The sequence below is a fragment of the Prosopis cineraria genome, unplaced genomic scaffold (assembly GCF_029017545.1).
Source record: "Prosopis cineraria cultivar Desert tree isolate PC_DT_omini unplaced genomic scaffold, ASM2901754v1 PC8, whole genome shotgun sequence".
In the NCBI taxonomy this organism is placed as follows: Eukaryota; Viridiplantae; Streptophyta; class Magnoliopsida; order Fabales; family Fabaceae; genus Prosopis; species Prosopis cineraria.
The window spans coordinates 2059363-2075972 of record NW_026555339.1 but is presented as its reverse complement, the minus strand read 5'-3'; the positions used below and the strand labels follow the sequence as shown (position 1 = coordinate 2075972).

The 16610-nt window shown below is 35.6% G+C and overlaps 1 protein-coding gene across 2 annotated transcripts; it reads left to right on the top strand.

Moving 5' to 3' along the window:
• LOC129317071 (exocyst complex component SEC3A) lies at positions 1 to 15797 on the top strand. Of its 2 annotated transcripts, none has more exons than XM_054961408.1 (25): positions 1 to 309; positions 1709 to 1779; positions 2880 to 2960; positions 3126 to 3193; positions 3296 to 3398; positions 3596 to 3744; positions 5174 to 5291; positions 5870 to 5974; positions 7745 to 7846; positions 7931 to 8068; positions 8487 to 8615; positions 8711 to 8782; positions 8868 to 8942; positions 9423 to 9596; positions 9681 to 9831; positions 9954 to 10018; positions 11060 to 11230; positions 11311 to 11390; positions 12131 to 12212; positions 14049 to 14146; positions 14258 to 14366; positions 14474 to 14542; positions 14716 to 14781; positions 14859 to 14948; positions 15564 to 15797. In XM_054961408.1, exons 1-25 carry the CDS (start codon positions 135 to 137, stop codon positions 15672 to 15674), a joined length of 2652 nt encoding a protein of 883 aa, XP_054817383.1. In that variant the 5' UTR covers positions 1 to 134; the 3' UTR covers positions 15675 to 15797. The 2 variants fall into 2 exon arrangements, with proteins under 2 accessions (XP_054817383.1, XP_054817382.1); XM_054961407.1 differs by having other exon boundaries at positions 2 to 309; positions 8702 to 8782.
• Positions 15798 to 16610: the final 813 nt, after the last annotated feature.

The following is a 16610-nucleotide window of genomic DNA, read 5'->3' as shown; positions in this document are numbered from 1 at the left end:
AGTTCGTCTTGCAAAGTAAAAGGAGTCAATAGGAGGTATGTAAATACTTCACTTCTCTCCATCCTGTCTACCTCTTCTTCTTCCTCAATTGGGATCTTTGAGGTCGGATTCGGAAAGCCTGCGATACATAAGAAATGGCGAAATCTAGTGTAGACGATGTTGAACTCCGGCGAGCATGTGAAGCTGCAATAGAGGACCCCAAGGAGAACGTCGTCACGGCGATCCGTGTTGCCAAGAGTCATGGGCTCTGGGGAAAGTCTGTCAAGCTGGGCCGTCAAATGGCCAGGCCTAGGGTTCTCGCTCTCTCCAGTACGTAACTGTTCCTTTCCTGCAACCTGCTGCTTTGTTTCTCTGAATTAAATTTACCTATCGCGGTTGAATCTAAGACCATGTTGGTTGTGTTTTAACTGAATTTCGGGATTGCATATTATATGAACGAACAAGACTAAAATGAATGCTCAGAAGACTTAATTTTCTCTTCTTCCGCGCGCCAGCATTTGAACCCCCAAGACTTAGGGTTAAACCTTTTAGGTTCACCACTGAGACCAAATATGCAGTTTTTTTTTTTTTTTACACTTATAGACTTGTATCCTCTGTACAACAATTCATTCTACTTGTTTCTGTCATTTCTTTTTCTTCGAGTCTATGGGAACGGTTTAAATGGAATTTTGTCTTTTGATGATGACTTTTCATCTCAGGTTATCTGTGAGTCCTAAGCTTGGTATCCCACCCTCCCTCTTTTTAGTTTATTCCAATTTCTACATCAGAATCCCCCTTTTTGCATCTACAGAAACCACGACCTACCCTAAACTCTCACTCACTCTGTACTAGTGAGACTCAATTTTTTACATGCGAGAGACTCCTATCCTTTCTTTATAGACATCCCAAGGATGATTCTTGTCAATCAAACTGATGCTCACATCTAAAGGATAAGATAGCTATCACCTTCACCTGCGATTTAAAATTGGACTCTCAATCAAATCTGAGATAAAACCAATCATCCAAAATAATTAGTTCCAATTTATCTAAAATTCAAATTTGAGATCTTTAGTTTATATTTAAGACGCTGACAAATTTATACGATGTTCCTCCCCATTTTTATACGAAAGCTTTTATATGGTCGTTGCCCCAAAGAATGTGACTGTACTGGAAACCTGTAACATTCTGGATTATCTATGTTGACAAGAAATTAATGAATTGGAGTGCAAGTTGGCAATGCTGTAGCATGGTCTTCCCATGGGTAAAGTGGTTTAGTTTGTCATTCTTGAGGTTTGAGTGATTAAACTTATGCAATTTACAGTTTCATCTTGTAAATAATTTGTTATCAGATAATCATGTCGTAAAATCCCCAATATATGAGGTCTTCCAGGAATCTGAAACTGTAATTTGGCAACATTAAAGCATGATTTTCCCAAATATTTGCAGGTTAAAATTTATATATGCTAAAATTTGTATTAGTAGGGTTCTCTTGGCCGAACAAAAAGAGAATAGACTGTGAGAAAAACAGAAGCAGAAATCAATTTTTTTCCTTGGAAACAGTGACTTATCAGCTTTGGAGTTATGGGGAAGGAAGGGAATGCTAATTTTGTTGAAATTGATTGCAAGCATCCTTAGAATACATTCCTTATTGTTTGTTACCTACATAAGAACTTGTTAAATTCTTCTTTTTTTTTTGGGCATACAATTAAGATCTTTTTATTTTGTGCAGTAAATTCTAAAGGTCAGAGAAAAACTGCTTTTCTTCGAGTCTTAAAGTATACGACGGGAGGTGTTCTTGAGGTAATAGTCTCTCATCCTCTCTTTGGAATGAGCTTAATTTTAGTGTCCATGTGGTAGTGAGCTGATGGTCCTATTTCAATTGTTTTCCCCTATTTAATATTTGCTAGTTTTTCTTTGTTTTTGGAGGAGACCAATGAATTCTCCTTTGTATTTTCTCTCTGCTAACAAAGCTACCTATCATCCTGCGGGAAAATTTTTCCCCATCTGTTCTCTTTGGAGCATCTCCAGGAAAAGAACAATATCCTGGGTTATAAGCCCTTCTTTAGTTAAAAAAAAAAAAACTTCTGATGACTATATTGATATTTCGCACTCATCTTATGCTTGTCACTCCCCCTTAAAAAAATAAATAAATATAAAACGTATTAATTTATCTTGGTTTTGCTCGAAGTACTGCATATTTTTTATGGTGCCTTACTGGTGTTCTGTCTGTTTATTTTTAATGTTGTCAGAGATATTTTAATATATTAAATCATGTTAGTATTAGCCTCCTGTAATTGCCCCTGCATGGGGCAAGTACAAGAATGAATTACAACTCTAATTATTAAGCGAATGAATCACAGGTCACAACTCTAATTATTATACGATGTGAATTCTTATACTCCATCACCTATAGCTATGCCATTTTCTGTTTGTCAATAAATCATTCAATGTTTAAACTTAAATGATTTTGTATAAGCTAGCCCCTCTGTCTCAAGTGCTTTGTGCATGAACATACTGACTTCAATAAACCTTTGATTTAACCTGTATATTCTTTTTGGGATGGTAAACTGAACTCTGGACCCTTTGGTCAAAAAGGCTTGATACCATGTCAAACAATCCTTCTATTTAAAGTAAGCCACTGGTGGCCAAAGAATGGCCTTTAAGCATTCCATTTTATTCACGTTAGTTTAAATATTGTGGTGCCCATCTGAATAATTTATAATAATCAGTAAAGTTATGCTTTTCCTATCTTCGTAGCAGAAACAAACAAACCAGAATTGGCTTGGTTGATACTTGACACTACATGTTAACAATTTGGTCCTTTTCCCTCTGAATTTTCTTTGGTTAAAGATACTATCATGTTTTTGTATTCTAAAATTGATTTTTTCCCCTTCTTGCAGCCTGCAAAGATATACAAGCTTAAGCACCTTTCAAAAGTGGAAGTTATAGCAAATGATCCCAGTGGATGTACTTTCACACTGGTAATTGCCATTCTTCCATGCTATAGAGGAACTCTGTTGGTCTAAACATGTTATTTTCAGTTTCTGGCACTGAAGTGATATGAAAAGCAGCCTTTTTCTGGGAGTTCCTTTTTCTTTGCGCCTTTCTATATGATATTCTTTGGGTGATGAATGTATATTTTATAGGGGTTTGATAACATCAGAAGCCAGAGTGTAGCTCCTCCTCAGTGGACAATGCGCAATATTGATGACAGGTTTTATTGTTGAGAAAAAATGCTTAGTTTAATAGTTGATTTTTATATCAGGAGAGAGAGTTTATTGAATTATCTCTATAACTTTCTGTTTTTTCTTTGCAGGAATCGTCTCCTTCTTAGCATCTTGACTATGTCCAAAGATCTTCTAGGTCACCTTCCTAAAGTTGTTGGTATAGATGTTGTGGAGTTGTCTCTCTGGTCTAAGGTGCATGTTTTTGTCCTATTCAGTATAAACTTACAATAAATATGTACCTAGTATTTCTTAATGTTGTATTGTGTGTGGTTTATCTCATCACTCCAAATATATTGCCATTTAGCTTGTAAGGTTTTAAGTCATAATTGCAAGTTATTGTTGTAGATGTTTTTTTTTTCTTGCTAATAATTTTTATAATTGTGAGATAGGCAAATGTTCCCCCAGTTTCAATACAAAGGAGTCCACAAGGTGGTGCTCCTGTCGCATCTGCTGTGACAGAGCCTGAAATGAAAGTCGCTGTTGAAAAGGAGCTTGTCTCACAAGCAGAGGAAGAGGACATAGAGGCTCTCTTGGGAACGTAAGTTTTGTTCTTCAGCTTAAATTGTATTATGGAGTCAAATGTGAGTGAAAAAGAATTGGCAGATGGCTCATTGCAATGAAATGTCATCTTTCCCTCCTCTTTTATACACATTATGGGTCTTAAGAGTCCTCCAGGGTGATTGACATTTTGTAGTTGATATTGAAAGAATGGTGACTTTCAGTCCATATTGTCGCTGAACATAATGTTTGTTACATGTAATAAAATAGGTGTAAATTGCTCTCCTCTTTTCTGGAAGATAGCTTAATTACTCAATTCTGCATTCTTTTATGAAAAATCATACGTCTCTTCCCTAAGACCGTAAGGTACCCTACCACTAAAACAATTTGTCCAAAATACCCCCAAAGATGGTATTTTTTATTGAAAATACAAATTAAATATATATTTCCTATTTTAAGGAATTTGAAAAATAAACAAATTCAACTTATTCTAAGATTTATTAAAATTTTATTTTTTACTGTCCATTTCAAATATTTAAAAATAAATAAATTCAACTTATTTTAAAAAATTTTAGAATTTATTGAACTCTTTTATTAAAAATACATTAAATTTGTATGTTGGTAAGTACAGAAAGAATTAAGGAAAAAGGAAGAGGATGGCATATATTACGAAGTATTGCAAGTTTCTCACTCACAAACTTGTTCTGATAGCCAAAGGAGTATCTTCCTTTGGACTGATGCCTTATTTATAATGAGAAGATAGACATTAAATAAGTCAGAAAATCAACTAAATCTTGAGTGAATTAAAATAAATCTAAATAATGGCCATATTCCCTCAACTAACTACAGTTCACTAGCGTTCCCATTTCCCCCAAGTTCTTTAACCAATTTAGCTGTCGCTCTCCTCTTTTTACGCCTTGAATAAGTCAGTATAGGGTTGGGGTGCTTGTCACATGTTATTGTTGAGTTTGAATATTACTAATTATTGTCTTTGAATGGTTTAGGTTTCCTTAAAAATATATTTTGTGAGTATATTCTTTGTCATTAGTAACTTTTATATTTTTTAAATGATTTTAAATTTTAACAAGTTAATATAAGTCTTTATTTTATAAATTTAAGGGAATTTCAGTCAAAACAGTTTTAATTGCAGGATATTTTTTAGCTTTGGGGAGAAGAGCTGTATAATTTTTCATAATAAAGGAGATGACTGCATTTCTGCCATTTCATAGGAGATGGGGGAATAATCTACTCTAGAGTCCTGCTAGCTGGTCTATATTTTATAGTTGATGTTGACACAGGGATTCCATAGATTGGTAACCAATAGTGAACTCTATTCTTGTGACATATCTGTTGGAAAAGTGTAATCAATTAGTTATGTTGATTGAACACACTTAGCATTCAGGTTTATGTTTTTTCTCTTCACAAATTGAATGGACACTACTAACTACTTAAAATTTTTAAATGTGCAGTTATGTTATTGGTAATGGTGAAGCAGAAGAATTTTCTGAAAGGTTGAAGAGAGAACTCCAGGCTCTTGAAGCGGCAAATGTGCATGCCATTTTAGAAAGTGAACCTATGATAGAAGAGGTATGATTAGCAGAATAAACGGCCTTTCTTTTGCTGGTAAATATTCTTGTTTGTTGCAAGACCCTGTATAGAAATCCCTTTATTGATATGGTCCGTGGCAGCTAAGTTTTCTATTTGAGTTTGGATGGACTTGGCTAAGCCTTTATGTTGCCTAAATTGTGCAATAAGCATTCTAAACACTTTTGACTGATTTTTGCTTGAGCTAACCAATTTACCTGATTTTATCTACTGCTTAGAGCTTCCAACTCATGCCAGTATCGTGAGCAGAAGTATCTCATTATTGTTCTGACCATTAGATCTGTTACTGTAAGATTGTAAAATGATATTTTGTATCCTCACTATTGACTTTGACTTTTGCATGAGATTACCTAGTTAGCCTGATTTTAGCCCTTGTTTGAGGCTTCCAATTAGTGCTGATACTTGAACTGAGACTGTCACTTCAAACCGTTAGAGCTTTCATTCTATGATAAAAAAAAATATGATAATGTTATACAAATTTTGAGGTTACTCATTATTAGCTTTCATGGAAATATTTGAACTTCTTGTCCTATTCATGGTTCATTTATTGATGCCTTCAGGTGTTGCAAGGGCTTGACACAGCAATGAGTTGTGTGGAAGACATGGATGAATGGTTAGGCATTTTCAATGTGAAACTTCGGCACATGAGGGAGGATATTGAATCGGTAATGTCTTGCATGTGTGAAGTTGGGCACGTACTTTGCCCAACAATGTTTGTGATGGCTGTGCCCAAGCAAATCATTGTTCATCTGTTTAGTTTTTTTTTTTTTAACTTTCCCTGTTGAAAGCATGTTCATGCATTAATCATTTTGTCAGTAAGTCAGTGTTGTGTCAAAAGTCTTTGTGGTGTTACTTCATTTGTTTTCTTGGTAGATGACACTGAATTATCTGATAAACTTATTTTTTTCCATGTTTGGTTCCAAGAGAATCTTAAAAAATTAAAATACTAATAAAACTATAAAAGGAGTATCAAAATACGTTAAAAAAGGCTCTGTATCTTGACACTGAATTATCTGCACTTTTTTATGAAAATAGTTTCCATTTCATTTACTATCCATTTGCACCTTTAATTGAGATATACTATTTGGTGCCTTTGATGAACCTTGGGTGTGTCTTTGGAATTGTTTTTGTTGACTAGCTTTAGTGGGTTTGGCACTTTGGCGGGAGTAAATGGACAAAAATTTATGAGTTTGCTATTTGCTTTTTGTGTTGGTCTTTTTTGAAATTGGTTGCTGCTCAATGCATGCGTTGATCCTTTCTCTACCCCCTTTTTTTTGGGGGGGGGGGTTCTCATGCCTATGACAATGGCAATAGATATCTTTCTTTTTATGTCAAGGTCATTATGATGATTGTTTTGGCAAGCAGCTATTTTGTGGTAGTATAAAAGTTATTTCTGCATCAGGGATAAAGATTGGACTACATCATAGATCATCTCTGAGTCCTTATATGTTCAACTTGATCTTAAATGTTTTGACGGAACATATTCAAGGGGAAATTCCGAAATGTATGCTCTTCATGGATGATATAGTTCTTATAACAGATACAAGAGAAGAGGTTAATTGCAAACTTGAGTTATGGAGGAGGACATTGGAGTCGAAAGGTTTTCGTCTAAGTAGAAGTAAGACGGAATATTTATATTGTAAATTTGGTAAAAGACTATTCGACAATAATTTGGAAGTGAAATTGGGAGATCAAATTATACTTCAAGTGAAAAAGTTTAGATATTTGGGAGCCATTATTCAAAATGATGGCGAAATCAGTGGAGATATTTCACGTAGAATTCAAGTTGGGTGGTTTACTTGGAGAAAAGCTAAAGGAGTTATTTGCGATCGTAAGGTGCCTAATAAACTTAAAGGAAAGTTTTATCGCACTGCTATCAGACCGGCAATGTTATGTAGTAATGAATGCTGGGCTCTAACGAGACAACAAGAGCATAAAGTTGGAGTAGCAGAGATGAGAATGTTACGATGGATGTGTGGACATACACGTAAAGAAAAAATTCGAAATGAGCACGTACGCGAAAAAGTGAGGGTGGCACCTATTGAGGAAAAAATGGTAGAAAATCGGTTGAGATGGTTTGGGCATGTACAAAGAAGACCAAGGGAGGCACCAGTGAGAAGAGTGGAACATATAACTTTGAGTCCGATTAAGAGAGGTAGAGGAAGGCCTAAGAGAACACTTTTGGAAGTTATTGAACGCGATCTGTTAATTAATAATATTCCTAAAAGCTTGATAAATGATAGAGCACAATGGCGTCTTGCAATCCATGTAGTCGACCCCACCTAGTGGGATAAAGGCTTGTTGTTGTTGTTGTTGTTGTATTATGAAAGTTATTTCTGCTTTAAATGAGAATTATCTAAATCTTGCAGTTGATATTTTTCTGGTTATGGAATGATCTCTTCTTAATTTGTCACATTACTTTATGTGATTTTTAGATAGAAACTCGCAACAACAATTTGGAAATGCAATCTGTAAATAACAAAGCCCTCATTGAGGAGCTTGATAAGCTTGTTGAGCGACTGCAGGTCCCTTCTGAGGTATTCCTTAAGTGGGTGAATTGAATCATTTTTTGAATTTGACTAACTTACCTTGGTAATTATGTAAGCATTTTCATTGTGTAGTATGCAGCATGTCTGACAGGAGGTTCATTTGATGAGGCAAGAATGATTCAAAATGTTGAAGCATGTGAATGGTTGACTGGTGCCTTGCGCAGTCTTGAAGTGCCTTATCTGGATCCTGCTTATGCCAACATGAGAGCTGTATTTTCTCTAGCTCACTTTTAGTTTTTCTCACAAAATTCAATTTTTGAAGTAGAATTTTAGATTTGAAAACTGACATGTTCATGAGACCTGGCACACATGCATGCATGTATATGGAGTGTGTATTGAGTACGAGTTAATTGGAGTAAGTAATCGCAGGGGTCAAGATTACTGCAAAAACCATTCATGCAAAGATTAAAAAAATGTTTATTACACATCTTATGGCAGTTTGTTCATTATCTAACTATTGATTTGTGATATAATGGTGATTAGTCACTCCTGTCACCTTTCACCTGCAATTAATCTTGGGAGAATTTTGGCATCACGGCCAATAGAGTGCTCTTGCTTTTTGGATACTTTTTATATGTATGGGACCTAATGTTATCTTTTTTAATGGTGGTTCCTTCTACTCCAACAGGTTAAAGAAAAGCGTACGGAACTTGAAAAGTTAAAATCTACCTTTGTTAGGAGAGCTTCAGAGTTCTTGAGAAATTATTTTGCTAGTTTGGTGGATTTCATGATAAGTGATAGAAGTTATTTCTCTCAGGTATTTTTGATTTAAAGTCCTACTAAAATTGCATTGTCTGAAGTCACGGAAATTTAAGTGCATCCCAGCCTGATTGATTTAAACAGCGTGGACAGTTGAAGAGGCCTGATCATGCAGACTTGCGGTACAAATGCAGGACATATGCACGACTTCTGCAGCATTTAAAGGTTAACTTCCAACATCTTGCATTTACATAGTTATTCACTTCTTTTCTTAGCTCTCTCTCTGATGTATACTGCTGTGCACTTGCAGAGTCTGGATAAAAATTGCTTGGGTTCACTGAGGAAAGCTTATTGCAGTTCACTTAACTTGCTTCTTCGCAGGGAGGTCTGAAATTACAAATTAGTCATGCATGTTGTTTGTCTCTTAATTATCTCAGATTAAAGTTCTTGCTAGGAGAAAGACTGTACTCTAAACTGGAATTGATGAATATGCTTGTTGAAAACAATTAGTTAATGTGACTACTTAGATAGCATTAAAGAAAATGAATAAAATGGAGAAAAAAACAATGAGGTGGAAGGGTTATCAAACCAACCAGAGAAAATAGTGTATCTTTCCTGTGCAAAAAGGAACATAAGATAGTGTAACCCGTATAGGGTTTGAGATTTTGCAAAGTTGTGCTATTGGAGATGCTTCAGATTGAAGTTTACTAATGTTGTAAGACCTGGCTAACTGGTCATTGTTTCCTTCATTTTTTTTTTATGTTACCAGAATTCTAGTTGGAGGTTTTATTTGCCGTTCCTTTAATTTGATGCTTCTGTAGAATAGTGTGTGTATAGCATCTGAATTGTTTGCATTCTTCCACAGGCTCGTGAGTTTGCAAATGAGCTTCGTGCTAGCACTAAAGCATCAAGAAATCCAACTGTTTGGCTTGAAGGTTCAACAGGTTCTGGTCAGAATGTAAATGCTGCTGACACTTCTACAGTTTCTGAGGCTTATGCAAAGATGCTCACGATTTTTATCCCGCTTCTGGTGGATGAGGTAGAAGTCCTCAGTATTCATTGATATTCAAAACATAGTTATTATTATTGTATTTAAGGCGTTTTTTCATGTCTGGAATTGCAGAGCTCATTCTTTGCACACTTTATGTGCTTTGAAGTTCCCACGTTAGTTCCTCCAGGTGGCATTGTAAATGGTAATAAAACTGGATATGATGATGATGCCAATGATGATGATCTAGGAATTATGGATATTGATGAGAATGACCGCAAGCCTGGTACATGTGCCATACTTTCTGCAGATAGCCTTTCTTTAAAGTGCATATAAAATATATTGTTCATTGATTTACTCTGGTACAATCATTTTTTCCACAATTTGATAATTTGTTTCATTTTGCAGGTAAAAGTTCCGTTGAGCTTGTGGCTTTAAATGAATCACTCCAGGATTTGCTTGATGGCATCCAAGTATGTGTAGAATTTGCTCTACCCTTTCGAGCTTCTTATGTTTGTGATGTAAAGTATTTGCATCTTCTGATCTTACACAATATTGTTGTTGACTAGAGAAAAAACATTGTTTTTGTCTTTTTCCAGCTGAAGTGTCTTGTTCTGTATCTCTCTCTAAAATATTTTTCTGGATACTAAAACAACTAAATTGTTGTTGAATTGATACTCTGAAGGAAACTGTTATCAACAAATAAACAGTCTGCATTTGCATCCTACAGAGAAAACTTGGAAAGCAAGAGAATAGTGCAAAGTGACAGCTAGACCCATAGCGGAATCTAGCTTCCAGGAATCTGTATCTCTGGCACAAAACATAACCTTTAAAGTGAGAACTAGCAGGTGTTTAGAACACCAATGAAAGACAACGCTTACTCTGTCTATCAGATGTTAATATTATTGATTTTCTTAGACTCTGCATGGGCTATTTGGTGTTACTTGGCAAAACTGATAAACATATTGCTCCATAGGGTTTAGGACTTCTATATAATTTTTAGGGTTGAGGGTCATTTTTGCTGACCCTCAACCTCACCCAAAGGATCGCCAGGCACTCTAAATTTAATTATGGGTCAATTCTGTGCCTCAATGTTGAAGATTTCCTTTCTTATCACCCTGACGTTAAAAAAGCCTAACATTCGCTTGTCATCAGTGAGTCCCACCATTTTTTAATATTTTTAATATTTTTTTATTGGGTTAAGAGTCATTTTTACCCCTCAACTTATACTCAAAGGATCAATGGACACCTTCAACTCAAATATTTTAAATAAAAAAATATTAAAAAATGCAACGTAGGGCCCCTTAATGGTGAGAAGACGGTGAGCTAATGTTAGAGTGACGAGGAAAGGAATCTTTAATGCTGAGGGACAAAATTGACCTGTTGTTGAGTTTAGAATGCCCAATGAGCCTTTGGGTAAAGTTGAGGGCAAAAATGACCCTTAACCCTATAATTTCTGGCTTGTTATTTGGCATATGAAATTACTGATAGTAAACTGCTTTATGTTATTACAGGAAGACTTCTATGCTGTAGTGGATTGGGCATATAAGATTGATCCTTTGCGCTGCATATCAATGCATGGAATAACAGAGCGCTATCTCTCTGGTCAGAAAGCAGATGCAGCAGGGTTTGTTCGCCTTTTGCTTGGTGATCTAGAGTCTAGGATATCCATGCAGTTCAGCCGTGTATGTGGCTAACACTATGAAAATTGCTTTTGCATCAAATGTATGCTGAAGCTAACCCAATTAAGAAAATCTTGCTGCAGTTTGTTGATGAAGCTTGCCATCAAATTGAAAGAAATGAACGCAATGTTCGCCAAATTGGGGTCTTATCCTATATTCCCAGGTGATTTGGATCCCTGACCCTTTTTGCACAAAAAAGGCAAGTTCTTATGTATGATAGACAGGTACTTGGTCTGCATTTTTGTCAAGTTTCAGAGAGAAATATGGACCTACAACTATATTTTCCCTTGATACTGTAGGAGGATCTTAATACCATCTCTTGAGCTCTTGCTCAGAGATTACAGTACTTTCTGATCCTAGTCATATTGGAACTGCATTAGCTACTTCTACTAATTGCTAGTTCTAAAAGGGCTATCCTTTGGCAGTGAAAACAGTTTTTCAACTTTTTGTTGTCGAAGTGATATTATGCTATCGCAGAAAAATAACCTCATTCAAAAGCAATGTTTTTACTTGATGTTTTGATTATCCTGTATTCTCAGACTTGAAGCTCTTAATATTTCTGTTAACAAGTCAATCATTCTCGTCCCTGCTGTGAGTAAATTTCTTTTTTGAGTTTAAACGCTATACATTTTATGTCTACCTCTGTAAGTCTCTAACTTTAGCTGGGTGCTTAGCTGGCCTCAGACCATGTTGCTTTGGTTTTTGACAGTTAAAGTCGTTATATTTACATGCATGCGTCTGATATCTATAAAAAATTTGGTTTTGTTATTGAAACTGTTGTGAGATTCAATTTTTGCAGGAAGTAATGACTGTTAAACTATTTATTTTCTTGTTTGTATGTAATATCTTTATTATTTCTTAAGGATCAATATCATATGTTTTCTTAATTTTTTTTTGGCATAGATTTGCAACCCTTGCAACACGGATGGAGCAGTACATACAGGGCCAGTCTAGGGATTTGGTTGACAAGGCATACACAAAATTTGTGAGTGATCCCCTTAAATAACTGATTTGCTATCAACTATTTGTGGTGATCATGATGGATAGATACACAAAAGGGAAAATATCAATCAAGGACCATTGGAGGAAATTTATATCAGTTAAAAATTACTTGTTGTTAAAACTCGAATGGATACTTATTAATTTAGGTTAGTTTTTTATCAACAAGTATCCATTCAAAATTTAACAACTTATTTTAAATTAATATCAATTTATTCGGGTTTTTTTCCATTTTGATTTAGAAAACAAGTAGTTCTTGATTGATATAAATTCCCTCCATCGATCCTTCATTGCTATTTTCCCTACACAAAATGTCACAGAAAGCATTCTAGTTAAAGGCTTAAAGCAAGACGCAAAATGCTTTAGTGCAAGATAAAGCAAACATTTATCCCTGCCATATCTTCTAGAGTGTTCTTGACGCTACTTCACTTTGTCATACATATGCCACATGCACTCATGCAAATATATTTCTTTTAATGTGTAAACAATTACCGGTTATACAATGGGTGAGGGACTTTTAAAATAAATTGAGTATATCGTGTATAACAAAAAGATCCCTTTGATTGAATTCTCAAAAGTTTTTCCATAAAAGGAAGTAGTGTTCACCTAGGAAGCACGGATATGCCGATTTTGGTGGCGTATCCGTGTCTGATACGTATCGGACACGGACACTCGCTCCGTGCGAGTACGTCCGTGTCCGACAAGTTTTTTTTTTGGGCGACGCGGCTAGACACGGTGGGATACGGCTTTGAGGCGGACACAGCTGCTACGCGGGACGCTGCGTTTTGCGTAAAAAATTTGACTAAATCCTTAATTCACAAACCATTCAGCAGTTCGAACTTTTTCGGATCCTGCAATCTCTCCCCAGTCTCGTTCGTTGCTCTCGTCCCTGTCCGTGCTTTCTTGTTTGTGCCGTCGTGAACCCATCCATTCTCAACTTGCAAGTCGCGTCTTGTTCTGTCCTCTGTGGTTGCTCAGCTCGTCGGTCCAATCGAGGTTCTCGACTTCTCGTCCTTCACTTGTCTCGTCTTCTCTCTTCTCTGCCTTCTTGAGTTTTGTTTCAATATCTCACTCGTCTTCTCTGCCAACTATGATAGCATGAAACTGAAGTATATTTATTATTTTATTATGTTGTTGCTTTTTTTAAAAGTTTGATTATTATTTATATTATTCATTTAATATCTTGCTCTCCATATGCACAGAACCTGTTGCTCTCTGTTTATTTTAAACTTAGTTTGAGTATAATTCTCAATGGTTCTGGTCCTGTCTTATTTTAATTTATGTTTTTTTTCTTTTTTTTAATTAGATATGGCTGCAACTAATAATTTTGAGGGAAGTATTAATTCAACAGCCCGTAAATCTTTTATGAATGAGCTACAAAAAGAATGTCACTGTGGTTACTTTGTATTTGGTTGAATTGTATGCATTTTTAATAGTTGAATTATTATTTATATTTATATAAATTTTTTATATATTCCCGTACCTGCATCCTAAAATTTTTAAAATTTGCCGTATCACCGTATCATGCCGTATCGTATCCGATACTCGTACCCGTATCTGTGCAACCTAGGTGTTCACTTTACTGCTTAATCACACTAAAGAGTCATTTTTGAGTTTAGATTTGATAGTGTTTAAGCACCTGGTGAAACCTGATGGGCCATTTTAATTGTTTACTGCTAGTAATAAGGAGTCATTTGTTTTCAAGTGATAAACTCTTTCGTTTCATTATACCTTTTTTTGTTCTTGTTTTCATGTTTTTCTGATACAAGATGCAATAATCCATATCGGTACATTGTTTGTTGGTGTGAATTTTGCTTTCCAGGTTAGCATAATGTTTGCAACTTTGGAAAAAATTGCACAAACAGATCCAAAGTATGCAGATATTTTTCTTTTAGAGAACTATGCAGCATTTCAAAATAGGTGAATGCCTATCTTTCTGACCTTGCTAGAGGAAGTTGTATCTATTCCTTCTTTTATGTTGATCTTGAAAGGAAGACACTGACTTTTACACGCTCTTTTGATTTTGCTCAGTTTGTATGATCTTGCCAATGTTGTATCGACTTTGGCTAAGTTTTACCATCAGGCTAGTGAAGCCTATGAACAAGCTTGCGCACGCCATATTAGTATGATTATTTATTATGTAAGTGATTTTCTTTCTTTTTCTGGTCATTTTGTCAAACACTACAACATATGTAGTATGTTGGACTCACTTAGCCTCCTCCTTTCTTCCTATTTTTCCTTGGGAAGCAATTTGAACGTCTTTTCCAGTTTTCTAAAAGGATTGAGGACTTATTGTATACGGTTGCCCCTGAAGAGGTTAGTGGTTATTGCTGTGTATAATTCTTTTATGGATCCGGAATTCTAAGACAACTGGTTGCTATCTTAGTTTTCACGTGTGGGAACTAAATAGAAAACCAAGCGTCACATTACTATTCTGGACATTTAACTTCGTATGTTCACAATTGCATAATATTCTCTTTCATTTCCAGATTCCTTTCCAGCTTGGTTTGTCAAAGATGGATCTACGAAAGGTGTTAAAATCAAGTTTATCTGGGGTAAGCAAACACATCTTTCAGAAGGGATTTTCATGGGCCAAACTTAACTTGTCAGTTGTCTTCTCTTTCCTATTCAGGTTGACAAGTCCATTGCTGCAATGTATAAGAAATTGCAGAAGAACTTGACTTCGGAGGAACTGTTACCTTCCCTGTGGGATAAATGCAAGGTAGGCTTGCTTAATTGAAGTTGGTTGAAAACTATCTCTTATTCTATTTAAAAGAAAATGTCAAACTAATGCAATTGAGATCTCTAACTTAAAAATATTACTTTTAAAGCTCTGTTTTTGAAGGTTTGAATGAATAGTTTGGCAGTCTGGTTGAAATATGTGATGTTAAAACTTAAAAATAGGTGAAAAGAAAATAAAATTGAAAATTGACGGGAGGATAAAGAACTTTGTTATATTTTGAGGATGTCTGAATGGTGTAGTACATAATTGAATTACGGTTATGAAAAAAATAAGGCAAAAGGAATTTTTAATATGAATAAATTTCATAATCAACCGGTTTTGATTAGAATATCGCCTGCAGAGGTGCCCAAACTTTATGACACATGTAAAAAACTAAAGTAGCAAGAGTGATTAAGAAAACTAGATGAAGCATTTATACTAGCTGGGAAAGTAAGAAAATATAACGATGCTCGCACATCTTTCATTTACAAACCTGCACACATGGTTTATCTGTGCAGGTTTGTGGATGGAAATATTATGCAAGAGAACATGTAGGTTGATATTGTGTGTGAAGAGGAATGGTTTCTGATGTAGTTACCCCCAAAATTATTGCAGAAAGAGTTTCTCGATAAGTACGAAAATTTTGCCCAGATTGTTGCTAAGATTTACCCCACAGAAACGATGCCAACTGTTGCAGAGATGAAGGGCATTTTGGCTTCCATGTAAAGTTTTCTGTTCTCTCTATTATTGAGGTTAATCATTCTTTTTTACTGCCATGGTATGTAATTATATTGATTCAATTACTTGTTTTAATGATTTGAAAGGACCCCCCACTTGTTTTAACGCGAATTTGATATGCGGGTCTCATTGTTTTGATTGTGTCTTGCATACATTATATTCAGAGCAACCGATATTAATCATGTATAACGCAGTAAAAGAAAAGATAAAAAAAAATAAAATTTGAATTAGTGATGCAGAAGTAATGTGTACTCTGCTGATGTTTGAAGATGTGTAATCTACCCTGGGCATTTTGCTTCTCTGAAAGACGCTATCAAGGAAGCTTTGGGAGAGAGAAATGCAAGCTGAAGATGTCAGGATAGCTCCAGAAAAACAAACAAGATCGCTGCCTGTGCATTTGATTAAATTCCTAGTTTCCTGCTCACTCTCAATTAGAAGAAATGCACAGCTTCTAAGTAGTCAATACTGAGAAAGGTTCTGAAAATTCTACCTTTACGTAACTTTGATCCAGAAATCTTGACCCTTTTTCTTCGAATATCCCTAAAAAAAGATGACACTTAAGCCGACAGCAGGAATGAGAGGCAGGACATATGTCTGTGGTAAAGAAGAATCAATTTTAGAGAAGATTAGCCAACAAGTGTAGGTGCGGGCTTCGACGATGAGAACGTGCCCTGATCAAAGCCTTGGTGACGGCCTGTGGAGTGAACGTGCCCTTCGTTCGCTATCGCTGTCTTTTCCCGACTGAGGGATGTTAATTTTTCTCAGAAAGGAAAAGGTACGGGCAGAAGTTCATATTTATTTCAACCATCGGCTTCGTGATGCACAGATCCTTGTTACCGGTAGCCAAGTCAAAAATCGGCCATCCATTGTGGCCTGCACGCATACAACATTAATCATCAAAAGTATGAAAGTTATGTAGGTGCA